Source organism: Cynocephalus volans, chromosome 10 (genome assembly GCF_027409185.1).
Source record: "Cynocephalus volans isolate mCynVol1 chromosome 10, mCynVol1.pri, whole genome shotgun sequence".
In the NCBI taxonomy this organism is placed as follows: Eukaryota; Metazoa; Chordata; class Mammalia; order Dermoptera; family Cynocephalidae; genus Cynocephalus; species Cynocephalus volans.
In genome coordinates, this window is record NC_084469.1 from 26,155,296 (window position 1) to 26,182,108 (window position 26,813).

Below are 26,813 nucleotides of genomic sequence, written 5' to 3' on the forward strand. Positions count from 1 at the left end.
CAATGCCCGGCACATAGCAAGCATCTGATAAATTTGCAAAATGAATTAGTATTGAGGCCCAGAAAAATGAAATTACTTGCTCATGATCTTACAGGTGATAAACAACAGCTGAAAATTAAACCCAAACAGCCTGACTTCAGAGTTCAAGCCAGAGAGGTGAATGCGCCACTACTGAGTAGGGCTCAGGACTGGCACAGAGGTGTAGTGAACCTCGTAGCCCCCTCCGCCTTCTGCCTGCAATGGAGCCAGGTCTCCCAGGGCTCAGGTGAGGCCTCAGCACCTTGGCCAATCCCTACCACACCCCAGGCTGCTATTAGGGCTAGGCCAGTGTGCTGATGCCCCCAGTGGCTAGCGCAGGGAAGGACAGGTTAAGAGCAGCCTTGTGGCTGAAGGGGTGTGCGGTTCTTGGTTCCCAGGCTCTCCCCTCACAGAAGACACAATGCTTGGGCTATGCATAAGAAATCTTTATTTTACCAGAAGGGACAGGCAGTGGGGCAAAGCAACATCCAAGCCCCAGACTAGACATGCAACATCCACATGCAGGAACAGCTATACAGGCTGGGGTAGGGCCAGGGGTGGGGGACTAGGACCATAGGAGACCCATAGCACCCCTGTCAGGATGCTTGGGCCCTGGGCTCTTTTGCCTCCATTAAAGCAAGGAGACATATGATTGGGCTGCTGCCCCATGGCTGGAACCCTATCACTCTGGCCAGGAAGAAAGCACAAGGGGCATGGGGTCTGGCCAGTCCACAGCACTGGACTCCATACAGAGTTGGCACAGCCTTGCTCACTGGAAGGGCCCAATACCCAGGAAAGCGCAGCCCTAGCAGGAAGAGGATCTACACACTTTCCTGTACCCAACAGGGCTAGATGCTGATCCTAGAAAGGCTTAGCAGAGGTGGGACAAAGCCCCACTCTACCTAGCAGGGACATGCGCGTGAGGAGGACTTCCCTGAGCACAAGCAGGGGCCTCCTAAGGCAGTAGTAAACTGAGGGAGCCTCTATAGACAGAAGGCCTGCCTCTGTGCCCCTGGGGTAGGGAGGGAGGGGGAAAATATGAGAGCAGGCCTGGGCCTGGGGAGGAGGAAGTGAAGGGCAATGGCCCAGGGCCCTGCAGTCCATGGCAACCCAGGCCTACTGTGGGGAGTGGGTGAGGGGCTGGAAAGACCAGGCCAGGGAGGGGAGAGTGACCGTCCTACCCAGAACCCCTGCCCCATGCTGAGCTCTGGCCAGGGCCATAGGGAGGACTGACAGATGCACGGAGAACTTCAAGGCACCAGGATTCTGAGGAGCAGCAAGGCCACCCCCCACAGACAGTGGTTATAATAAACATCTTCAGCTTAAACTACATGATGTATGTAGGGGTGGGGGTGGCAAGAGAAAAAGACAGACAAAGGCAGAGAGATGAGGGTTGAAGACACAAACCAGATGAATGTGGCAGTGAAAGTGAGGTTGTGAGGGGAGGAAGGGGAGGGGACAGAGACAGGAGAGAAAGGAAGACAGCCAAAGATGGCCTGAACACGCAGCACTTCTGGTCCCTACAAAATAAGGCACCAGAGTCAATAACGTTCCTGTTGTCCCTGTTGTATTAAAATGGGTGCTGGAGGGTGGGGCAGGTGGCTGCTGAAGGGTGTGGGCCTGCGGGAGCCTCACACCTGTGCACCAGTGGCCTTCTTGATCAGGGGTATCTGCAAGGACAGGAGATGCCATGAGGCCTTGGCTCCAGGACCCAGGACTGCTCCATCTGGGCCAGTCCAATGGGCTGGCCAAGCACCCCCACTGGAGCTGACTAGGTACACACCTTAGACAGGTCCACACCTGTGAGGGCATGCACAGAGGCAGGCAGTTCGGCCAGCAGTTGGTTCACTTCTGATGTCACCTTGTTGTTGTCCCCGCTGAGGACCACAATCTCATCAACTTTGGTCAGTGGGGCAGCGACTTTGGCAGCAATCTAGGAGGTGGGGTGAGAGGAGAGCATGGTTGGCTCTGACTCTGTCTACCTGTCCTGTCCAGCATCTCTCCCTCCCTTCTCCAACTCACCCAAACCCCAAAGAGCCTGGGCAGCCCTTATTCCCAAGCCATGGTAGGAGAGGCCCAGAGGGCCAGGGCTGGCCTAGGCCTGTTACAGGGCTCCTGCCCCCTGTGGAGTACTTGCACCATTTAATCCTTCTAGCTGGCCTGTGCTTCTGACAAGGCCTAGAGAAGTTCTGGCACTTGCCCAGCTAGTCAAGCAAGGAGACTTGAATCCTGGGTCCCAACCTGGGGTAGAAGCCTCACCTGGGGCAGGGCCTCCAGCACCAAGGCCATCTTGGCTGCGTCTCCATATTTCTGGTAGGCCTCAGCCTTGAGCTTCATCCGCTCAGCCTCTGCCTTGCCCATCGCCTCGATGACTGCCGCCTCTGCCTCCCCGAGTTTGCGGATCTTCTCAGCCTCTGCCTGTGCCAAGAGGACCTGCTTCACCCTGGGGGAGCCCAGACCGGGCAGGATCAGTGAGAGGTACCACGGTCCCCTCAAGCCTTGCCTGGGGGCCAGCAAACTCTCAAGCCCTCTGCTCTGGTGGCTGTCAGGGGTGGGAGAAATTTGAAGGAGGGTACCCTGGTCTTCTGGTGCTGACCAGGGAGAGGCCACCGGCTCCCAGCTGCAGGTGGGAGAGGGAACTGACCAAGATGTCCTCTGTGCCAAACACTATACCAGGCACTAGAGCCTCCTTTGTCTGATTTAGTCTTCCTAACAACAGTCCTGTGGGGGAGGTGGGAGTGGGCAGACACAGGGAGAAGTGGCTTCCAAGCTACGGTCAGGAGATGGGGGGCAGTGTACCAATGGCAGAGGAGCCCCACTAAGCCCCAACCCAGCCCCAGGGTGGCTCTCACTTTTCACCCTCCGCGATCTGCTGTATGCGGTGGGCCTCAGCCTCGGCGGGGCGGCGCACTGTGGCGATGAGCTCCTTGTCCGTGCGCAGGATCTCCTGCGCCTCCACTGCAATCTGCTTCTTGCGCTGTACAACCTCAATCTCGATCTCTTCCTGCCGGATCTTTTGCTGCTCACGGGCCCCTTGCAGCTCATAGGCCAACTGAGCCTCGGCTGTCTGTGGTAGGAGGGTGGTCAGCATGTCAGAGGCTTGCCACTAAGTCTTGAGCCCTGAGCCCCAACTTGGGATGTCCTACAGCTTCTCACCTTGATGTTCACCTCCTCACTGAAGGCTGATTTTTGCAGCTCGAAAGCTCGCTTTGAGTCGGCGATCTTGGTGTCTGCCATGAACTTCACGTCCAGCATCTCCTTCTTGCACTCGGCTTCCTGGGAGCAGGAGGGGCAGGTGCTGAGGGTCCCCTGAGGGACCATGGTCCCATCACCCCTGAGCTCCCTGCCCCTGGGGGTGGAAAGGAAATCCCATGTACCCGGATGCCTGCGTCCCGCTCGGCCTCGGCCACGCCAATGTCGGCATCTCTCTGCACCACGGCAGTCTGCGTCTTGCCCAGGGAGCTCAGATAGTCCACTTTGTCATACACATCCTGGGGAGGGAAGAGAGAGTTATCCCAGAGAGCAGCCACAGCCCCTCCCGCCAAGTCCCCATCTCCCAGAAGAATGCTAGGGGATACAGCCTTCCCATCACACCGCACCTTGATGGTGAAGCTGAGGATCTCAATGCCCATGCGGCCAACATCAGGGGCTGCCACCTCCCGCACCAGCTTGGCAAATTGGTCCCGGTCCTGATAAATCTGCTCCACAGTCAGGGTCCCTGGAGGCAGAGGGATCATGGGCTGGCTCCCCAGTGGCCCAGCCAGCTGGGGAGGGAGGACACATGCAAGTAGAGGTCTGGGTGCATGCAGTCTGAGCTGGGTCTTCCTGGAGCTTCTTCTCAACACCACTTAACACTTAGCCTCCTTCTGCAGCGTCCAGGCTGGACAAGGAAAAGTGTCCCAAGCAGTGCAAGGTACCTAAGTAGACTGACAGCCCTCCCCGCCACTGCCAATGTCCTTTCCTTCACTCAAGTCTCCTTAAGTTTTGTAATACTCCAGGAAAAATGTTTCAGCTTGAAACCTCTGTGAGACAGGCCTTTGCCCAGCCCCAGCCCTATACCCCTCCCTGGTCCTGGCTTGGGGACCCTGTGAGGCTCTTTGAAGGCTGGACAGGGCCTCACCAAGAATGGAGCGCAGATGCCCCTCCAGGGTCTGCAGGACGACGTTCTTGATGTCCTGCACATTCTTGCCCAGGAACTGCTCACAGGCCACAGCCAGGAGCTCCTTCTCCGTCATGATCTTCACCTGCCAGTGGTCACAGAGGGGCCTGAGCCAGGCTGGAGGGAAGCAGATGGAGGCCCCAGACCCCAAAGTGTGGAGGGTGGTAGCTGGGCCCCTCCCCTCCTTTTTCAGATCTGGAGGCCCTGGGGGCTAGGAAGGGGGACTGGAGTCAGTCTGAGGCCTCTACTGGGGAAACAGCAGCACAAGGAATTCTCCTTTCACTGAGAAACTTCGCCTTCACTAGCAGCCCTGGGCCCTGACAAGGCCTCTCTTCTGGGCCTTTGGGGATCGTCTCCCCACCCTGTAGCCCACTGTTCCCTCACTAGCCAATCCCTCCCTTGCAGGCTCCCCACACATGGGAGACCCTCAGGCTGAGGAGCAGAGAGTACGAAAAGGCGAGTGAGCAATAGGGACACAGACAGACAGACTAGGAAAGAGCCTAGACAGGATAGGAGACAGGTCCAGGGGGATGCAACTGCAGGTACCTTTCCTTTGAGGTAAACAGCCAAGCCCCTCACCAGAGGCCTATAACATGGCTGAACCTCGCTGCCCTGTGAAGTCGACAGGTGGATTAGGGCAGGAAGTCCCTCACCTAAGCCCCTAGCTGGGAATAAAACGCAGCCTCCAACTTCCAGAGCCCAGAGCTCCTCTGCTTCACGTGGTCTCTCCCTCTGGGCCCCACTCCCTCTACCCCCTCCCCAGGGAACAGGGAAGGCCTGGATTCTGGGGCTTGGCATTTCCAACACCTGCAAAGAATGGGGGTGGGGTTAGTGAGACAGGAGCCCTTGCATTTGTTCTGTGCCTCGAGGGCCCGCTGAGGAGAGAAGGCGTGTCTGTTAGTCTTGCTGGGTGGCCAATGGGGCCGAGCGAGTGAGTATATTGCAGTGGCGATGACCCTCTCTCCTCTCTCGGGAGGGGAGGGCTGCAGCAGGGGCACTGGAAAGAGATTGTTCCTGGCTGCCGTCCTCTCCTCCTCCCCCCAAATCCCAGCATGGGAACGAGGCAGCTCAACGGACATGCGTGGGGCTGCTGAGTTACTATACCTGGGCGACACCCGTCACAGTTAAAGCTACCCCCTCGGCCGTCTCTACGTCCTCGCAGCGGGGCTGCAACGTCATAATCTCTAGGGAAATCCTGCCAAGAAACGCAAAACAGGGGCATGGGTCTGGGGGCCCAGGGCCTGGGGATGTGGGGAAAGAGTCCAATACCTCACTGCTCCAGCTGGGACGGGCCAAAGGTCCTGGTGAGGAGGAGGCTGGGGAGGACTCTCCAAGGGGCTGTACCTGGCAGTGTGTGAGGAGGAGCTGGGTGGGAGGGTAGGGCCAGGTGGGTGCAGGTCGTTCTGGGGGAAGAAGTGTAAGTGGGCTACGCATGTGCACACATGCCCTCTGCTCAAGTCAGCCTGGTGTGAATTGTGAGGAAAAGGAATTAGAAAAGGAGTGGCTGTGGGTGGTCCGAGCTGGCAGCGTGGAAAGAACAGAGGTGTAGCTGCGTGTGTATGTCCTAGGATGGCAAGTAAGTGCTGATACTCCAGGCTGCACCATGTAGTCTGTACATGGATGCCATCTGAACACCCCTCAGGGACCGTCGGCCATTCCCTGGGTCTACTCAGCACTCCAGATGCCCCAGGAGGCTGCCTAGAAAGCTCTGCCTGGTAGCCGGGCATGCTGGGAGTATGCTCACTGCTGGGCCAAGACGGAAGGGATCCTGAACCTGCCCCTTGCCAGGGAAGCCCTGCCTGGTCCCTCCACCTGGCAAGCTATGACTTGAAGCCCACTCTCTGGTATAAGGCCCAGGTGGGCCACACAGAGAGTGTGGGCTGGGGTCACATCAGAGCCTCCTGGCCAAGCAGTGTGAACCCTAGAAAGAGTTGTTCTGCCTAGACAATCTGACTCCTCAAGGGTTCACAATTACCCAGCTTAAAAGGGACCTGCGCATTTGCAGATGTTCCAAGTTTAGTAGTGGGTTTGGAGGTGGATGGGGCTGCTTCAAATGGGGTGTTGAGGGAGGCCTGGATCCTACCCATTCCAATTAAGGTGCTCTGAGCTGTTTCTGAGGCCTCTGCACTGAAGCCTGCCCTCCCGTGGCTATAAGGGCTGATGAGATGGGGACATGACTTTTCCCGAGACAGCAGGATGGGGAGGAAGGGAGTGTGGGATTTTTGCCTGATAATGCTAAAGGGCAATTAAATGCAGAGGGAGGGTGATGGGGAAGATGCTGTTTCCGCCTCTTCCTGCCTGGGGACCCACTGGCACACAGGCTCTAAGGGGCAGGGGCTTTTGGATGCTCACTGCTGTGTTCCCAGTGCTTAAAACTGAGAAGGTGTTCAACAGAGAGCCAGCGAGTGAAGCAATGCAGATGGGAACCTGCACATTATAGAGAAAGCACTTGGAATTGCTCAACAACCCACCCCAAGAATAGATTTTACCAGCTATGGCTGCCAAGTAATGAAGACTTGGCACCCAAGGACACCCACTGGCACACTTGGGTAGAGCTTCCAGAATCCCTTGCTCTTTCCCCACTTACAACCCCAGCAGACAAGGGCAAGGGACTTGGGGACCCAAAGGGATCCATCCTAGCACCCAGAGAAGCAGAGGTGGGAACAGAGGGGAGGGAGGCGCACTCTCAGGAGGGGAGTCCAGCCGGCTCCTGCCTGCCAGGCCCCGCAGGGCAGGAAAAGAGAAGGTTAGACACAGAGGAGGAAGCAGGTGGGTTATTACCTGTGCAACCCCTGTAACGAATAGCGGGACCCCCTCCGACGTCTCAATATTCTCACAGCGACACAGGATGGTCATAACCTCCAGAGACAGTCTGAGGAGCAGCCAGGGGGTAGGGAGAGGTAGGGACAGGAAGGGGTAGGAGGGGACACAGCAAACACACACAGTGGTTACCAGACAAGCACGGATGCCTGATGCCTGGGGGCAGGGTGGGGGTGCTCTCAATACTTATACCCCCAGCTGCCAGTTCAGCCTAGGGCTGCAGGGGAGCAGAGGCACCCCCTTGCTGGCCTAAGGCCTCTGGGTCTCTAGCCCCCATACCCTTCCAATGAGGAGCCGCTGTGCTGGGGGAGATACTTGCTAATGCCCTGGGCTTGGGGTTAGAGGTCAGGAGGCCTGTGCACAGGGCACCCAAGTTGTCCACCACTCACTTTCCCAGGAGATTCCTGTCATGATCTGAGATATTTAACCTTAGCTCCCCCATCCTAACACAGGCAAAATCAGTGTTTCCAGAATTTGGGAGGGGGAGGCACTCTGGGGATTAATGAACCAGAGCAAATAACAAATCCCGCTCGCGTCACAGAGCCTCGGGGTTTGTGCTACATATCACTAAGAAGGCCAGAAAAGCCCAAAGACCATTCTGGATTTTCTGATTTGGGGGTTGGGGGGTGGGGGTCAAGGAAGGCTGGGGGAGAAAGTGTGCTCCTGCCAGAATATGCACAGGGATAACTTGGAGATGATGGAGTAATTCGCTTTGGAATTTCCAAAGTTGGGCACGGAGAGAGAAGACAGTATGGCAAAGAAAACAAGGGGCCTCAAAGCTACTTGGGCAGCGCGTGCATGCGTGTCTAGGCAGAGGCCAGGCTGTGGATAGTGTGGAGGGTTTCCTTAAACCAGAGGAAGGGAGGGAGGATGGAGGCTGAGGCTGAAGACGCAGAAGCAGGCGGGCTGGGGGGATGAAGGGCAGTAGGCAGTGTGGCACCCCCACCTCAGCTCTGGGAGGGGCTGCTCTCACAGTGCCAGCCCTGGGGGCTCCGGCCATGCTGACATGCAAAGAGTGCCTTCATTTGAGCCCCTAACACTAGCACCCTTGGGCCTGAGAGGACTCTTGACCTGGCTCAGATAGGAACCCACTAAGCTCTCTTCTGAGGAAAGAGAGAGGGAAATAGAGAGGGAGGGAGGGAAGGAGGGAAGGAAGGGAGGAGGGAGAGAGGAAGAGGGAGGGGGATGGAGGAAGGGGGAGGGGGAGGGAGGGAGGACAGGAGGCTGCAGCTCAGATGCCAGAGGTGGAGGAATGGCTCAGGTAAGGGAGAGACAGCTGCCCGCATCAGGGCCTCGGTACAAAGGTGGGAGACGTATGGGATGGCTGTGGAAAATACCTCCTCGAAAGGCAGGCTGAGAAGCCAGGCTGAGTTAGAAGACTCTACTCTGACCCGAGAGCCTCCTACCAGCCCAGGGAAATAAAGGCCCCAGCCTGTGAAGATGTCCCCCAAGCAGGCTAGGGGCCAGGGAAGGGAACAAGAGCGGGAAGGGCTATAGGCTCAGACTGCCCAGCAAGCGGGATCAGAGCAAGGACGCTGAGCCTAGGTGTGAAGTCAGTTTCTTAGGATGAGGTACAAGGCCTCACCACCTTCTACTTCCAAACCTGCTGTCAGAGAGACTTGACTTCCTGTCCTGGGAATCTGTTCCCTGGAGGAAGAAGGGGCAGCAGGAGACCAAGAATATGGAGAAAGGACTGCAGGGGTATTGCCCTAGCAGTGGGTGCCCATGCAGGACAGGTCTCTGGACAAGTCACAAACTCTCTGTTTGTTGAGGTGTTTGGACAAGGTATTGTGCCGGGACTGCATGATGTGTGGGGTGGCAGTGTCTCTGGAGGGGCTCCCTGACTTCTGACAGGCCAACTGGCACACTCAGGAGTGCCAGGATCCTTTCAAGTAGAAGTTATGACCACTGTTGATTACTCTCTGACACTTTTGGCTTTGGACCAGAAGAGTCCCACAGGATCCCTCAACTCAGGCAGGGTAAAGTGAGGGAGCGGAGGGATAGGAAAATGGAGGGGGTTACTGGGAAATCAGTGAGGTTAAAAAGTTGTGACATGCTCCCATCCCCCTGACCCTGGCAGATGTCCCCAGACTCCCAGGACCCTCAAGCACTAGCAGCTCAGTGCAGACATGGGCTTCTCTCTGCTGACTTGTGGGGGATGGGGCAGAGGGGAATTTCTACTGGAATTTCCATGGCTTCCCCTTTGGGATGACCAACCGCCCTCCAAATGCCCACACCTTTACAGCTCTGCTGCCCTTGTTGCCTGGATCCCGGACTGGGTCTGCCCACCTCCCATCTCCCATAATCAGGAAAGGGGTGATGATGAACAGGTGACTGGCATGCCTCATCTCCTGGGTGAGCAGAGAGGGTGGCAGGAGAGGGGGTCTCTGCCCTGGGCTCTGGAGGCACAAGTAGGTAGAGCTGGATGGTGGGCTCTTTGAAGAGCTGATATCTTCCTTCCTGTAGGAAGTTTTTACAGGCTAATTTAAGAGGTCCAGACCTGTCCTGCCTGGCTCCAGCACCAATTAGTCAGATCCCCATCTCTCACCTACTGCTGTCACAGAGCCACTTTTTTTTTTTTTTTTTTAAGCTGATCGGTAAGGGGATCTTAACCCTTGGCTTGGTGGTGTTAGCACCACGCTCTCCCAAGTGAGCTAACTGGCCATCCCTATATAGGGATCTGAACCTGTGGCCTTGGTGTCATCAGCACCACACTCTCCCAAGTGAGCCACGGGCCAGCCCTACAGAGCCACTTCTGATTGTACATTTAGCCCCTGCCTGCCTTGCTCTCAGGGCCTGCACGAGTAGGGGTGTGTGTATGGGGTCTCTTCAGCCTTTCCTCCCTCCATATACCCATTCCAAACAGGGCATATTATTAAGGCTTCTTGAATTACTTTGAGCTATAATCAGAAAATTGAAATTCTGCCTGGCTATGACCCTGAAGTCTCTGGGACAGAAGCAATGTCTCCTCCAGTGGAAAAAAGAACACCAGTTAAGGAGGAGGTGCCCACAGACAGGCCTTACTGACATATATATCTCCTGCATCCCTGTGTAACCCATTTCACCTGCTTCTTAGGAGTGGCATGTGGCAAGGGGTAGATGCTCTAGCTGACTGGGGGGTGAAAGGGGGACACTGGAAACCCCTCTCTCCCTGGCTTACCAGAATGACTGGTTCCGGAGCCCCGAGCCCTTACCTCTTAGTGTCGGAGATACACCACCAGGCCCATGCCCAGCCGCCAAACACGTACTGTTTATAGTCGGAACCACAACAGCCCCCTGGGGAGCAAAGCAAACCACTGCTGGTCAGTCAGTTATTGGGTTTGTCCACCTCCATACTTCTGACTCAACTTTGGCCCTTCACCTGCACTGTGACTTGACAACTCCTACTGCCAGGTGCTGAGGTTACATATAAAAGGGAGACACGTTCTCCCTGCCCTTAAGGGACTTAGAATCTAGTCTGGAGGACAGGCAATTTGCATAAAAAGCAGGATATCAATGAAGAGTTCAGAACATAAGTGCTTCCAGAGAACAGAACAGATCAGTGGACAGGGGTGGTCTGGAAAAGCTTCCATTTTTCATTCAACCATTCATTCATTCAACAAACTGGCAGAGTATTTTTCTGTGCTAGAGATACAGAGACGAAGATACAATCCCTATGTTGAAGGAGGTGAGACTAGGAGGAGAAACTCTTTCCTGAGAATGTCATAATAACATGTGGTGCAACTGTTATCACGATGGGTGCAGGTAGAGAATGAATGCACAGTGGGGACAGCACTGGGGACCTGGTGGGGAGGAGAGTGGGGTGTTCAAGCCAAGACATATCACTGAGATGTGTCTGCCAGGCAGAATGAGGCTGGTTCTCTACTCCTGGAGCATTCAGAGTGACTTCGTTCCTCTTGTGGGAGCGTGTGGGGAAGGCAAGGCCTCAAAAAACTAAAGGCCAACTCATGGTACTAATGGGAGAAGTGAAGAGAAAGGGAAAAGGCCTAAAAAGGAAGTGGTTCTTGGCAACCATGTATCAACTAAACAGAATATCCAACTTGGCCATGAGCGAGATCTATGCTGTGGACATGTTTGGCATGTTCTGTATACAGAAACGAGAAAAATCAATTCCTGAAATTCTTGTGAACTCTTCTGTTAATGCCAAAATTAGTCATTCAAGTTCAAGGAAACTAGTGAAAACTGGAGAGGCAGTTAACTTGCTGTACAAAGAAATGGATAGGAAACTGATTCAAAAGAAATGTGATTTGGGAAAAAGCCAGAGGTGTTATCATTTCCATGTTCACAAACTTGGGTTTTCATGAAAGCCTCAGAGTGTTTGCCTCCCAAGGTCAAAGGTCTTGTGTAGGGCCGAGCCCGTGGCGCACTCAGGAGAGTGCGGCACTGGGAGCACGGCGATGCTCCCGCGCGGGTTCGGATCCTATATAGGAACGGCCGCTGCACTCACTGGCTGAGTGCCGGTCAGAAAAAGACAAAAAAAAAAACCAAAACAAACAAACAAAAAAAAACAAAGGTCTTGTGTAGTTTCACGTAGCTGGGTTACAATACCTTTGAGGACCGACCCAAGGCAGAGAACAGGATAAGTGGAGGGGCAGAGGGCAGATCACTGAGTGTCTTCTGTGCAGGCCAGGGAGATGTGTGAGTGTGTATGAGTGACGGAGAGCCACGCAGGGACTTAAGTTGCAGAGTGACAAGGTCATACTTGCATTTCAGAAACAAACACCACTTTGCACCAGGAAGAAGATACTGGGGTCAGGGAGACTAGGTGGAAGCCTCTTGTTTTAACCCAGGCAAGGCATGGTGACTAATATGGAGGGATAATTTCTAGAGCAGTGTTGTCCAAGAGAACTTTCTGCAAGGGTGGAAATGTTTTATGTGGTTACATGTGGCTACTGAGCACTTCAAATGAGGCTGGTATGACTGAAGAACTGAATTTTTAATTTAACTTAAATTTAAATAGCCACATATGGCTAGTGGCTACCACACTGTACAGTGCAGCTCTAGAGTCTGGGTTTGGGTGGGTGATGAGGCCAACAACTGAAACAGAGATGAGAGAACGGCAATCTGTGGACAAGTTTTGGATGCATGGAGGCAAAGGAACAAAGAACCTCCAACCCCATCCCCTGTGGGGAGGGCTTGTAAGCTTGGAGAGTTGGCATCTGAGACTGCTCACTGGGCAGCCTACCCAGTTTCCTGGGCCTGCCACGGTGCATACAGCAGTAGTGGCCAAGCCAGAGGGCCAGGGATCAAACAGCAGCCCCACAGTGTGGACAGGAGCAGTAAGAGGAGGTCTTAGGTCTCTGTTTCTCTAGACTGGAAATACTTGTCCACAGGGCTGCTGTTCAATGTTAGCCATTACAGGCTTCTCTGCCCTGGGAAGTTGGGTAGGGAGGACCTCTGAGGACAAGCAGTCAGCCTGAAATCTGAAGCATCTTAGGATCAAGTGAAACTGGAAGAAGGCCAAAAATCACAGCTTGTTCCAAATCTTCTGGCCTGGGGTCGGGGTGGGGAGCTGGGGCATGGCTACCTCCCCCTGCCAGCTCCAGAGGACTTCTCAGTGTGTTGTAGGAGGTGGCAGTGGTGGGTTGGGATGGGGGAAACACAGTGAGTGCCCACCCATTACTTTTTTTTAAAAAATTTTTTAGGTTTAAAAAGTGTTTAAAGGGCCGGCCCATGGTTCACTCGAGAGAGTGTGGTGCTGATAACACCAAGGCCACGGGTTCGGATCCCATATAGGGATGGCTGGTTTGCTCACTGGATAAGCATGGTGCTGACAACACCAAGTCAAGGGTTAAGATCCCCTTATTGGTCATCTTAAAAAAAAAAGGTGTTTAAAGTTTGTAATTCCTAGAAGAAAAACATTATCTGAATGAATACCCTAATGGCAAACCACTGTAAAATGCTTCAACCACATTTGCAGCAGAGGGGTAGGGATTATCTTCAAAGCACCCCAGCTCTCTTGATGAGAAAGTCAGGGGTACACTCGTTTGTATTACTGCAACATCCATTAGGTGACCTAGGTTGCTTTTCCTTCAGCAAAGGCTTTATTTGTCAGAAGGGCATTATGCTTGACCTCCAAATTTGGCTGACCATTTACTGATGAGATTCATGGGGGTTTTGACTCATTTTGGGTTGCTCTGATATTTTTAAATATTTGCTGGGTTCTGGGCCACATACTGGAAGGCCATCATAACTTCTGGATCCTGCATGGCTGCAAGAACCTCTGGATCACTAAGAATTTCATTGAGCCCAGGCATTTTTGCCATTCCAGGCATTCTCCCAGGAAAGCCACCTGGAAAAGAGCTGTACTGAGCTCCTGATTGTTGTCTGGCTTCTTCCTCCCTCTGGGCTCTCTCTCGCTCTTCTCAAGCCTTCTTAACCCTTTCTATTCTTTCTTTGATCTCTTGCTCTTCACATTTTTGCTCATACTTTCTCCAATGTTCTGCAATTTTCTGGGCCCTTGGTTGAACTTTTTTCAGCACTGCACTATCATCTTCATCATAATCCAGTTTACAGGCAAGGGCAAGATCATGGGCTGCTTCTTCCCAATGGCCCAGAAGTCTGTGTGCTTTCTCTCGTCACTTGTAAGACTGAGCTGACTCAGGATTTATTTCAATGGCTGTCACAGTCTCTGATGGCAGCATTTGGCTTCTGTAATTTGATGAAGACACTGGCTCTCTTGGCATACAGAATGGCCAAGCGAGGATTCAGCATGATGGCATCTGTGAATAAATCAATGGCTTTCTGTAGTTCACCATCATTTAAGGCTTCAATGGCAGCCACTTTCTTATCATTTGCCTGATCCATCATCTCCTCTGTTATCTCTACATTTTCATCTCCCATTTCTTGAGGGGCATCAGTGTCTAGTTCAATCACACCTTCACTGTCAATTTCTAGATCACTTTCCTCACTTGATAGTTCATCTGTCTTTATGTCTTCCTCCAACTTCTTACTATCTGTTTTTTCTTCCTTGATGTTTTCTTCTGATTTAGCTTTATCAGTAGCAGGTGGTACTTTACCCCCCATGCTCTCCACCCACTCCCTCAGGAAGCGCATTTCGTCAGTGTGCAGAACGCTCGGATCCTGCTTACACAAGTTCACGAAGTCCCGAAGCTCGCTCACTTTTCGAAGCTCACTCACTCTTCGGGGATCCGTGGTCGGGAGGCAGCGGGAGGTAGAGGGCACGGCTAAGGAGGCTGCGGCCTGATTCCAGGCCTGGGCGCTGGCTCAGCGTGAGCTCGTAGAAAGGGGGCGGCTCCCCACCCGTTACCTTTAACATATTCTTTGACACTGGGAGCAGACTGTCACAGCTCAAGCTGGGCCCTGGCCAAGAGCTGCACGGCCAGGTTCCCAGGGTAGCAACAACAGGAAGCGGGGATGGCCCCACCCCCAGCAGCCTCTTTCCCTGATTCTCCTGGTCACTCAGCCTGATCACTACTCTCAAGAGGACAGTTAGGTGCCTCTTCATTGACTTCCCTAGCTCTCACTGGTCTTGAAACCTAGAATTTTCTCCTAGTTTTAACTCACTTTTCCTAACCCAACTTGCTTTCCCTTGCCTTGTCTTCAGTTAACCACAAAATACCCAATAACCTCTGCTCCACCCTCAGCCCCTCCCCAGACACAGCCCACAACTCTGCCCTCTCAGGAGCACTCCCGTCCTGCCCTTCCTCTACCTTCTTCCTACTAGTCAAGACCATACCCTACAAGGGGGTTTTAGCCTTTTCTGAGCCACAAACCCCTTTAGTAGCCTGGCAATCCTAAGGACCTCTTCTCAGAATGTTTACAAATGCATGAAATAAAATACTTAAAAAACAAATTATATTGAAAGTTATCAAAATGTTATAACAACCAAATGTGTGATATAGTAATATGTGCTACTTTATGAATCCTTTTTTTCTGGCAGCTGGCCGGTACAGGTATCAAACCTGGACCTTGGTGTTATTAGCATCACATTCTAACCAACTGAGCTAACTGGCCAGCTTCATCAAATAATAAGATGTAGCAGTAGATCTAATTACTAGCTTTATTTCAAAGTAGTGATGAGAAATATCTGCTAATACTAACATGGATTGTTGCCAACATTCATAATCACAGGAAATACTAAATTTCAGTTAAGTCTAGTGAAAATAAAAATGTACTCCCCATCCAAATAAAAGAATTCCCCTTTTAAAACTTTGAAATTAGAAACAGAGAAAAGGTTTACGTTACAGAATGAAGAAGGGAGGACGGACAATAAGAGATGAATGAGATGACCATGAGATGCATCAGCATCCTCTTCCTGAAACTGGGCTGAGATGCCTCTGGATTTAGACGTGGGCCCAAGGAGCAAGGGAGACAGATAGGGGCAGGCCCGGGAGTCAGGTGTCCATGTATAAGAGGGAGCCACATCTCAGGTGGGCCATCTAAAATCCCAAGGTACTATTATGCAAGCCATTATTCTCTCCTGCCCTTCCTTAACTCCGGCACCCTCACTACTCTGCATAGCCTCCTCTCCTCACCCCTAAAACAGGTTCCAAGCTAGCACTGCCTTGGTCTCTGGCCCAGGCACCAGATCACTGGAACTGGAAGGTACAGAGCAGCCCATCTCAGGGGCTCTGCCCTCAGTCTCAAGACTTTCCACAGGGACAGAACTGAGCTTTTGTCTCCTCAGCCCAGTCTGGGCTTCCTGAAATTCCACAAGAAACAAAGTGTGGTGCAGATTTGGGTTTCTAAAAGCCTTCTCCAGGGGTGGGGGCTGGGAAACAGGCCAGTTCTCATAGAAAAGCAAGTTTGACCTCAGTGCCTTTTGGGGGTCTCCCTCCTGACCCCAAGGCTATCTCTGGTCTTTGGAGGGGTGAGGGGAGGGTACCTTATCTTCCCCACAGGAGTAGGGTCCTGCTCAGGGATAGAGGGAATGTCCCAGTGGAGAGATTGATATTGAGATCCAAACTGAGCCTGAGGCCATGTTTTGGAGTGAAAGTTCCAGATGGATTTATCACACCTCCCTAAAGGTGGGCAGTTATAAACCCTGGCTCAGGGCTTCTACACACTGCAGTAACCAGGTCTGCACACAGGCTGAAAATCAGCACTGACAGTGGGAAGCCATGAGGGATTCACACAGCTCTAGGCCTCCAAGGTGTCAGGCAACACGGCCCCCTCCCCAGCACCGGGGAGCCAGGGATCGCACATGAGGGCTTAAAAGGCTTCAGCCACCTCCCAAAGCACCCTAAATATATAATCTAAATAGCGGCCTTAAGGTGAGATAACCACCCCCCCTCCCCCAGTACTGCAGTCCCCAAGCCCCACTTAAGACAGAAATTCTGGAACTTGCAGCATTTTGTAACCCGGAGCGGCACAACCCAGAGCCGGGTTTCCCAACCTGTAGAGGCCGCACCCGTGTCTTTAGGGCGGGTAATGACCGTAAACCCCGGCAAGCCCCTGAAGGCTCGGAATTAACGAGCGTTGACTGTGCCTGGAGAAAGGACCCATGTCTCAGGGTCCCTCCCCAGCGGGCACTGGAATCCAGCCAAGCCGCTGCGTTCCGGGAACCCCAAGGCTTGCGTTCAGGACCCGAGCCCGCGGTGGAGGGGAGCGGAGGCCCTGCCTAGGGAGGAGGCGGGGAGAAGAGGGGTAAACACGGGCAAACGCGCAGTGGGAGGGGCGCCCGCGGGGACGCCGAGGGCGCGAGCACCGGAAGCGGGAGCGCGGGGGACCCCGGGAGGGGTCTCAGGAGCGTCCCGGGGCCCCTGCCCTGCGCCCACCCCGAGACACCCTCCCCAGCGCCGGGCGCCCCAGCACCCACCTCCCTCGCTGCCCCCTCACCTGAAACCACCAGCGCCTCGTTCGGCCCCACCGTATGGCAGTTGCCCATGGCGCGGGCGGGTCGGAGGGCCCTCGGGGCTGCACAGACCCGGACGGTAGCAGCGGGTCCGCAGCGCCGGCCGCGCCCAGCCTCTCCCGCCACCCCCAGCGCCGCCCGCTCGCCGGCAGCCCGCGCCCCTTTGTGGTCTAAGCCCCGCCGGAAGTGTGGCGGCGGAGGGCGGGGCCGGCGCGGCGCGAGAGGCAGGAGCGGCGCGAGCCTGGCAGGCGGCACGCTTTATTGCAAGGGGCTGCACAGCCGTCCCTGACTCTCAGGGGGGTCCTCGATAACTGCCCTGCCCCACCTAACCGCCCAGCACCCACCTGACCGCAGTCGGCCCTGGCGTCAGACCCCTGGGTTCAAATCCCAGTCCCTGCTTTTACCAGCTGTGAGACCTTGGGCGAGTGTACCTTGCCTCTGGAGCCCAATCCCACCTCTGTAAAATGGGGGTGATTTAACGAGCTAGCTAAATGGGTGCAAAGGGCTCGGTTCGGTAATTCTCGATGTTGGCAGTGCATCAGGATTACAAATTCCAAGCCCCAGAGCTGATCGGAATCACCGAGAGTGGGGCCCGGAAAACGGAAATTCAAATTCCTGGGAAGCAGTGCCTGACATTATTTCCCACTCCTCAACCTGGGGTGACTGCCACTCTCAGCTAGAAATAATCACCCGTTTCCTTCCACCAGGAAAACAGCTGTCCAGGACACACACCTTGAGGCCCCAGAAAGTAACTATGGAGGTAAAAATCGCAAACCCCTCAGTGCCCAGGGCATGGCCTGGCATACACCTTAGGTTTTCAAGGGCCATCATACCCCATGGAAAGCACCCCAGCCTGGCGTTAAAAGACTTGGGTCTCAGGCTTAGCTTTAACCTGACTTCGGTGTGTCACCGTAGACAAGTCTGGTACGCTCTCAGGGCCAGGGTGGTGTTCGGAAATTGTGTGCTCCTCGGGATAGGGGGTGCTCAGAAAAGATGGGGCCTCTGTGTCCTCAGGCTGGGGGTCTTCATCCGGCTGAGCATCCTTCCCGGGCCCAAGCCCCGCCAGCCTCTTGCTGGCCTCCCACAGCCGGTGGGCTGCCCGGTCGTCTCGGGCAGCTGGGGGCACCTCTTCCACACGGCAGTTGGAAAAGTATCTCCCACTGAGGGGCTCGATGCCCTCCTGCAGAGCACAGTACAGGGGTGTCTGGGCACCCCCTCTTGGTGCCCGGAGCACCAGCCAAGCCATTGGGCGCAAGAGTGGGTGCAGCCATCCAGGAACATGGCGCAGGAACAGCTCCGAGTTCACAGGCCCTGTGGGCAGGAAGAAATAAAGTAGTTGGGGAGTAAGGTGGGTGAGGGCACAGGTTACAAGCAGCAGAAACAGCTAAAGGGGAATGGAGCACAGAACCTAGTTCCAGGGAAACCAGGGTGGTATTTACCAGGCATTCAGGACCCCCACAAGATGATTTCACTCATTTCCTACAGGGAGCAACCTCCCCTGCATCCAAACTGCTTGTAAATCCCCATCTCCCAGACGTTGGTTCCCGGCCTGAAACAATTCTTTCTGCGTCTTTTCTTCTTTTTTTGTCTTTTTGTGACTGGTAAGGGGATCGCAACCCTTGGCTTGGTGTCGCCCGCACCGCGCTCAGCCAGTGAGCGCACCGGCCATTCCGAACCCGCGGCGGGAGCGCCACTGCGCTCGCGAGTGCTCCACGGGGCCGGCCCCTGCGTCTTTTCTTCTTGCTCGAGCCCTGTTCCTCTGTTTAACCAGCATTTATTAAGTACCTATGGTGTACCAGCCACTGTTTGGGACATTAGGGATATGGAATGTAATAAAGGATTAATAAAAAGATTAGTTGTGATTATGATTATTGTCACTATTATAATTACTAATGAGCCTTAGGTGATGACTGTCTAAAGTGCAGTATGGTAATATGGGTAGGGCAGATCTAGTTATCCTGGTGTAACCTATTCCTTAAAGGCAAGGGCGAGTCTATTCACCAATGATCTCACTCAGAGTAGAAGCCAAAATGCTTACAGTGGACCTCTAGATCCTACTTGACCCAGCCCATCTCTATGACCTCATCTCTGCGTTCCAGCTACACTAGCGTTCCTCAAGCACGCCAGGAACTTCTGCTTTAGGGACTTTGCACTTGCTCTGTGCTCTGATCTCTTTCTGGGCCTCTTCCCAGAATGATACATGGTTCACTCCTTATCTCCTTCAGGCCTCTGTTCAAATGTCATCTTTTCAGATATGTCTTCTTTGATTGCCATTGATAAAATAGCACCTCCTGGCATTCCATATTCCCCTTGCCCTGTTTTATCTTTCCCCATAGCTCTTTATCACCACTTGTATTGCATATATTTGTTTATTGGCTATCTTCCCCTCCCTCAAACTAGAATGCAAACTTTATAAGGGTAGGGTCTTTGTTTTATTCACTGCTATATCCCCAGCACCTCAAATAATGCCTGATACATAGTAGGTACTCAGTAAATGCCTCTTGAATGAATGAATAATTATTAGCTATCATTATCATCATCATCATATTATAGACAGTTCAGTCAGTGTAGATGGCTCTTGGGGTGAGAACCCGGGTCTTACTCATTGCCATACCCACCCACCCAATGGTCAGCATCCAAGCTTGCGGTGTGAAAGGAAGAACCCAGATGAGGACCACCTGGTTCCAAGATCAGCAAGGACAAGGTTTCTTCTTGTACCCTGGTTCTTTCCTGCTCTGAGACTCTGTGACCCAGAGGCTGGGGGAACACAGGACAGGACAAGGAGAGAAGGGGATCAGGAGCAGCCACAGTATTAGGCCTCACCTGGGTGGGCTGCATAGCAGGTGACGCCAGTGCCCTCAAGCTGGGCAGCGAGCTCCCTGGCAAACAATACATTGGCCAGCTTACTGTCGGCATATGCCCGCAGCTCCTGCCGCCAGCCCACCACTGGGCGGTCCAGGCATGTGAAGTCGAGGCGCCCACGCCGGTGGGCAGCTGAGGATACCACCACCACACGGCTAGGGGTGCATGTCTTCAGGCGGGGCAGCAGCAGATGTGTCAGCAGGAAGGGACCAACGTGGTTCACCCGCAGCAGCAGGTTAAAGGCCTCACGGGTCCGGCCACAGGAACTGATCCCTGGGGCAGGGGCTAGGTGTAAGCAGCTGCTCTAGAAGGACCCCCAAGGCCTCATCATCCCCATCTGTGAGATGGGAGTAGGTGGTATCCTTCCCGTGTGTTCACTGGCCCCCGCAGGAGGGGCAATTGCCCCTGACCACCCACTGCCCCCCTGCAGGGCCTGCTGCCCCTCACCGGCATTGTGGATGAGGATGTCCAGCCGTGGCTCAGAGCTCAGGAAGGCGGTGGCAAAGGCCCGCACCGAGGCCAGATTGGCCAAGTCCAAGGCCATGAAGATGACTTCATTGTTCCCACTCTCCTGTGGAGTGGCAAGGGCTGAACTTGTCACTAGGCACCTCCCTCCTTTTCCCTCTCCCCAGGCACCAAATTCTCAGCCTACCTCCTACTATTACTAAAATCTGCCCTTATGCATTAGAGTATAGTGGATAAATACGTAGATTCAAATTCTGATTTTACCTTACTAGAGTGTGACCTTGGGCAAGATACTTAATCTCTCTGGGCCTCAGTTTCTTCACTGTAAAAGGGGAATAAAATAGTACCTATAGTATTATTGTTGTGGTAAGAATTAAATGTTAATACATGTAAAATACACACAGGACGTGTAGGTCCTTGCTATTATTATTATTATTACCATTCCTCTCCCCATTATCACTTACCCCAAATCTATAGCAGACTTCTTATTGGTCTCTCACCCACTCTCGCCCCTACCTGTCCAGGCACCACACAGGGGTTCATTGAAAAAGGCTATTCTGACAGTCCAGTGCTTGCTGAGGATCATTCACTGATCTCTGCTGCCCATCCTATAAAATCCAAGTTCCTAAACGATCTATACAGGCCTCCAAATCCTAGCCCTGGCTCAGAGCCTCCAGTCCCTTCCTTTTGCCCCTTTCCTCATAATTTGTGCTCCAGCCTCATTAAACCTTGCTTTCAGTTTCTCAAGCCAGACCTGCCCTCTTGCCTTAGGGCCTTTCCATTTGTGTTCCTTCTGTTCCCTTCCCTACCGTTGTTCTTCATTAACCTAATTTCTACTTATCCTTAAAAGTCTTAGAATAGCAATTACTACGGCCGGCCCGTGGCTCACTTTGGAGACCGTGGTGCTGACGACACCAAGTCAAGGGTTAAAATCCCCTTACCGGTCATCTTAAAAAAAAAAAAAAAAAAAGGAATAGCAATGACTTCCTTCAGGAAGCCCCCTCCCCAACTTGGTGCTGGTGCCCCTTGCCTCGTCACCAGAGCACTCCGTGCAATCCCTCTTTTGCGCTGAACGAACCGAGCTGCATTCTCCTCTCGGGAACTGGAGCCCCCAAGCCGCTAGGCTCACCTCTCCACCTCTCTGTGTCTCGATGTGTCCGCGGCTCACCTTCCCGCCCGCCCCCGCCTTCCCTCACCTGGCGGAGGTCGAAGGCGGCCGCCTCCCCGCGCTCCCGGCTGCGGCAGGCCAGCACCACGCGCGCTCCCCGGCGCGCCAGCTCCAACGCCGTCATTTTCCCGATGCCGCTGTTGGCGCCTGCGGACCGCGTGTGGGAGCCCAGCTGAGCCTGGTCGCCCGCCGTCCCCGCTGCCCCGGCCTCCCCGCCGCCCGCCCGCCGCCGGTGCTCACCCGTGACCACGGCCGTGCGGCCACGCAGGTTGCCGATGCCGCCGCACCGCGGGGCCTTCACCAGGTTGTAGTAGACAAGCACGTAGGCGCCCAGCAGCAACCCCGCGCCCAGCAGCAGCGCCTCCATGCCGGCCGCGCCTCCGGGCTCCCGCCTGGGCCCTGCGCCGCCCTGGATCGCCGCGCGGCGGCTGCGATCCGCCCCGCACGGGCCTGGAACGGCGCCGGGCGCGCCTCGGCCTCCCGAAGGCGGAGGCAGGCAGGAGGCTGGGCAGGGGTTTGTGTGCGTGCGTGTACGTGTGGGCCCTGCGAGCGCCTCCTAGGCGTGCGTCTGCGTCCTCTGGGTGTGTGCCCGTGTGGACACCTTCGAAGTGCGTGTGCGCTTTTTGGCCCTGGGAGCGCCCCCTAGGTGTGTGCCAGTATGAACTACTTCTAGGTGTGTGTGCATACGGGTACCCTGGACGTGCTCGCTAAGTATGTACCTGTATGTATCTGCAGCGTCTGTGTGCGCGTGAACGATTTCTAGATGTGTATGTGCCCATGGGCCCTAGGATCACCCTTCAGGTTGTGTGCGTGCCTCTGGATCCTCTGTGTGTGTGCCATGTTAGCGCTTGGTAGGTGTCTATGCGCATTCTGGCACAGAGCCCCTCCTGGTGTGTGCATGCACCTGTAGCCTCTACCAATGGGTGTTCTTGAATAAGCATCCCGGGCCGAGCCTGTGGCGCACTCGGGAGAGTGCAGCACTGGGAGCACGGCGACGCTCCCGCCGCGGTTCGGATCTTATATAGGACTGGCCGGTGCACTCACTGGCTGAGTGCTGGTCATGAAAAAAAGACAAAAAAAAAAAAAAAAAAAATCATTGAATGAACATCCCTGTGTGTGTACTCTGGATACAGAGTATGTAGCAGAGTTTCTTCTGGGGAGCTGTGTATACGTGAAAGCTTTTGTGTCTCTGAGGGTGAGTCCAGTCCTAGATGCCTTTTTCTCAATGAACAAACCCTTCAATATTTTATAATCACACCAGCTCTCAGCTTCTAGGATTCTTTCCTGTTCTCCCCATACAGTCCAGAGACGCGACACTGTATTCAAGGTGGCACCGGCAGTTAAGGGCTGTTATGATTCACTCATTCATCCTCCATCTGTATCTCCCCACTTCTGCCAGTTTCTGAAGGGAAGCAGGAAGACAGTTAAAATCTATTATTGTTCTTCAGAAGGAAATGTGTCTCTGGAATGGTTCTCACAGGTGGTGGAAGTAGATAAAGAAACTCCATCACTCAATGAAGAAGTGACTATGATGGAAGGTGGGTGGAGACAGCTAGGGAGGTATTGGTAAGGGCATTCCTGGCCAGTGATTTGCCAGGGGAAGGGCCTTGCCTGAAAATTCCAGTGCAATTTAGCACCCAATGTTTGACATTTATGGTGTGCCCAACAGTGTGAGTGGCCTTGGAAATACTGTGAGGAACAATATATACTAGTTTCTGCCCTCAGGGAGTTCAAGAAGCCATCAAGGCAGGGTGGGCAGAGTGGTGGAGACAAAGCTAGATGGGTAGATGGAAGCCAGGGGCAGACCTCAGATTTCAGGGGAAGTTTCCTATTTAGCTACACCGTGGCTTCAGGGTTCAGTTGTAGATGCTGCGGGATGAGGTTGGGCATGGAACATTTATTCTCTATCCCTGAGGCAAAATCCTGATACACAAACAAGTACCAACTATTTGAATAATGCTGGGAGACACAGAGATGCTCTCTAAGGAGTAGGAGAATGTCCTCAGGAAAACTTCCTGGAGTTTCTCACTAAGGTCTGGGAGGAGGAAAGGATAGTTTGTTTTAATGAGGGTCCACAGGGCTTTAGAATTAAGGTACTGCAGTAGACTTGCCTTCTGATGAGGAACAACAGTTGTAGAGCAGTTGCGATTACAAGTTACATAACTAGAAGTGGCACAGCTGGGTCTAGAGACTGGATTCCTCTATACTAGACAGGGATCTCCAGAAAAACATCCCTCCTTAGCAGATGCACCACTCCCCTTCCATTGTCCTCTACCCACCTCAGGCTCACCTTTTCCCAACACCTCTCCTCTTTCCCCAACTTCCCTTGGGGACTGTGTACCTGGGAATTAGACCTGTTCAAAGGGTCCCCCACTTGTTGGACTCAGATCTCAGGGAGGGTCCCCTCTAAAGTGTGATGACAGGTAGGACAGACAGGCAGAAAACATAATTTGAAGTATTTTTGGTTTTTATATACAGAATACAGGAAAGTTTCTGTAAAGTCTAAAACATTACAATTACTATGTACATTGGTACTAGTTGTGGGGGTGGGGGGAGAGGAGGGAGCTAGGGGTGGGAGGAAGAGGAGAGAAGTGGTAAGAGAACAAAAAAAAGGAGACAAAACAGGTTTACGACAAAAACGTCTTTGCTACAATAGACAATTTGAGAAAACGCTCTACCACATGTAGTACTGTACACAGTTTTTAAAAACATTGAAAAAATGTCATCACTAGATGTATTTACACAAAATCCAAATACACTTTTCCTTATTTGAAATAAAATAGATGGACAGCCAGAAAAAGAATTCATTTCTCATTTGTCCATAATACACAGTAGCTACCTGTAGTGCAACCGCTGCAGAAAGGGAAAATAACTTGGAGGGTGGGAACCATGGAAGGAGGGTGGGTAGCAATCTTTATATTAAATAAAACAATGATATTGTATAGATTTTGCTGTATGAAAACTGTATTTTTTCTTTTAATATAAAACTATTGTCACTGCCACAAAATAGAACAAGTTTCTGATTATTTTACAACGGCGGGCCAGGCGGGCGAGGGGGAAGGAGCAGGAGGTGGGTAGGGAAGGGTTTGTGTTGGAGGAAGTGTCCAGACCATGGGTCTTCCCCTCCCTGCCCACGCTGTTCCTCAGCTCGGGTCTGCCGCTTTCCCATGAAATGTTGAGTACAAATATATGTGCAAATGCCCCCTAGAACTTGAGAAAAAAAAAAAGGATTTTTAAAAAACAGTCAAAAGGTTTTCTTCATTTCATGCAAAGATTGTAGTTGAAGGGGTTCTGGTAGAGTATAGAAAACACCCGGGCTTGGTTTGTGTACATTTTTGCATTGCAGGAGTCTTGGGTAGGTGTACAGGCTCGTGGCAGGGAGGCCGCCAGCCCTAGGGAACGGAGTTGGAGCGCAGCACAGGGCCCTGGTGGGGCTTGAGAGAGAGTTTCTCGGCCAAGACCCCATCCTGCAGCAGGCTGGCATCGCCTTTGGGCTGTTTGGTCGCAAACTCAGTGATGCTGAAGACAAACTGCAGGCAGCCCAGCTTGATGTAGCTGCCATGGTGCAGTAAGGCCGTGCCCTCCCAGCCGGCCCCACTACCCCCAATCAAGCTTGAGCTGCTGGCTTTGCAATTGCAGGGTCTCCGCTGTGGCCCCTGGGCCTGGGAACTCATCATGGCTGCCTCCTCACTTGGCTCTTCATCTTGTTTCTGGTGCCGGTGGCGCCCTGGGAATAAAAGGGATGGTCACAGGGGAGGAACAATGAGCAGCCAACCCATCTGGGTGTGTGCCAGGGTTGGGCCCCTGCATCTCTTCCCACTCCAATTGCTACATGACTATGGGTGAGGAACACTCAAAAAGAGCTGGTGGAGTCTGAAGCCCCCAAATAGGTGTGTACACATATGTGGTTGCTCAGCACATCCTTCTCCGTGGCCTTCCCAGGGCCCATGAGCAAGGAGAACTTGGCCAACAGGACTGGCAAGGCAAGAGACAGCAGGTCATTGGCATCCAAGTCAGAATCACCCTGACTGGGGCCTTAGCTTTGTGGCCACAGGCCTCTGCTCCAACTTACTGATGACACTCTGCACTTTGGCAACAATACTGCTTGGGGGGGTTGGCGGGGTCTTCTCAGAGAAGTCACACGAATACAGCACATTGTCCACCGTTGTCCCATGCTCACTGTAGTTTAACAGCTCATAATGTTTGGTATTCTAAGGAGGAGGAGGGGAGATAAGATGTGTGGTCTGCTGGGAGGGGCCTAGGGTTAAGGGGAGAGAGGATATACAGAGAAGGCTGTGCTGCTCTACCTAGGGAGCTCTCATTTAGGGGAGCCCATAATGCCCCCCACCCATCATCCTTTCAGAATGGGGCTCTTCGGGAAAGCCCACCTTCCTAGTGCCCCCCCCCTTTACTTTGTCCCCTCAGCACTGGCTCCTGTTGATAATGACATTCACTGGCACATGATGATGAAACTCACAGGGACACACCCACAGGGCTTGGATTTCTTCTATGCTGGTCCCCTCCCCTGCTTTATTTATTTATTTTTTTTAAAGATGACTGGTAAGGGGATCTTAGCCCTTGACTTGGTGTTGTCAGCACCATGCCCACCAGTGAGCTAACCGGCCATCCCTATATGGGATCCGAACCCGTGGCCTTAGTGTTATCAGCACCATGCTCTCCCGAGTGATCCATGGGCCAGCCCCTCCCCTCCTCTGCTTTAGAGTGGGCTCTCCCTGCTATGCCTGTGACCAACCTCAGGAGAAATGGTAGACCCGCTCCTAGGGGTAGCCATGGTAGGATGCCCTTTTACATCAAGACTCTTCTCCAGGAATGACAGGGAGGCAAGAAAAGGAAAGGGCCACCCTCTCCTCTCCCCTCCCCCCTCGGCACTAAACAAAACCCTAGTGCCCGGGAGAGGCCTCAGGTTGGGAAAGTTCCTTCCCATGCCTCACCTCATCATAGAATATACAGGCATGTTTCCCAGACACATAGTTACAGTGACCGTAGTTTGTAAGGCACACATCCATGTCAGCTCCTGCAAGGTAGGAGGCAGAGAAAAAGGCAGGAAACAGACTGTAAGTATATATGTGGAGGAGGTAAGGGAAGCAGTTAGCTTCTGGGTGGGTGCTTGGAGAGACCTTAAGGGGTGGATAGCTCAGGGCCCTCTCCTTATATTTTTGAACAAACACTGATGGCTTTTCCAACCCCCTGCTAAAGAACAGCTGTCCCTGCCAGTTATTTGCTTTAGAACATGTGGCTGCTATCCAGAGGGTACTAAAGAGAAAGGGAAAATTTCAGACTAAATCTGTCCTTCTGTACCAGATATATGGCTAACTGAAAGTTGGGTATGTGTGAGTCCATGACTTTTTCAAAGACCTCCAGGGACAAAGCATTTGGCCTCTCCTCCCGGCCTTCCATGCAGTGTTTAAAATGCCTCCCTGAGCAGCAGTCAGAGCTGACTTTCATCTCTGCTGATGTCACATTGGGCACAGACAAAGCAAAAG

The 26,813-nt window shown here is 53.3% G+C and overlaps 3 protein-coding genes and 1 pseudogene across 4 annotated transcripts in view; all 4 read right to left on the minus strand.

Annotated features, from left to right (window-relative positions):
• Nucleotides 1–449: 449 nt before the first annotated feature.
• Nucleotides 450–16,985, minus strand: FLOT2 (flotillin 2). Of its 2 annotated transcripts, XM_063110189.1 has the most exons (11): nt 16,799–16,985; nt 10,192–10,273; nt 5,282–5,372; nt 4,139–4,262; nt 3,618–3,736; nt 3,396–3,509; nt 3,175–3,294; nt 2,871–3,085; nt 2,278–2,461; nt 1,802–1,951; nt 450–1,688 (listed from the first exon to the last, which is right to left on the minus strand). In XM_063110189.1, exons 1-11 carry the CDS (start codon nt 16,845–16,847, stop codon nt 1,650–1,652), a joined length of 1,287 nt encoding a protein of 428 aa, XP_062966259.1. In that variant the 5' UTR covers nt 16,848–16,985; the 3' UTR covers nt 450–1,649. The 2 variants fall into 2 exon arrangements, with proteins under 2 accessions (XP_062966259.1, XP_062966260.1); XM_063110190.1 differs by lacking the exon at nt 10,192–10,273.
• Nucleotides 13,012–14,119, minus strand: LOC134389158 (hsc70-interacting protein-like; annotated as a pseudogene).
• A 74-nt stretch (nt 16,986–17,059) lies between the features above and the next one.
• DHRS13 (dehydrogenase/reductase 13) lies at nt 17,060–21,724 on the minus strand. The gene is made up of 5 exons (XM_063112374.1): nt 21,550–21,724; nt 21,338–21,456; nt 20,124–20,247; nt 19,638–19,949; nt 17,060–18,125 (listed from the first exon to the last, which is right to left on the minus strand). Exons 1-5 carry the CDS (start codon nt 21,674–21,676, stop codon nt 17,674–17,676), a joined length of 1,134 nt encoding a protein of 377 aa, XP_062968444.1. The 5' UTR covers nt 21,677–21,724; the 3' UTR covers nt 17,060–17,673.
• A 2,034-nt stretch (nt 21,725–23,758) lies between these two features.
• The window catches only part of PHF12 (PHD finger protein 12), a 38,738-nt gene continuing 35,683 nt past the window's right edge, over nt 23,759–26,813 (minus strand). The window contains exons 13-15 of the mRNA XM_063110172.1: nt 26,262–26,344; nt 25,382–25,520; nt 23,759–25,036 (exon numbers count right to left, since the gene is read on the minus strand). Of these exons, the coding sequence (XP_062966242.1) occupies nt 24,702–25,036; nt 25,382–25,520; nt 26,262–26,344 (557 nt within the window). The 3' untranslated portion in view covers nt 23,759–24,701. The remainder of the gene's footprint in view (nt 25,037–25,381; nt 25,521–26,261; nt 26,345–26,813) is intronic.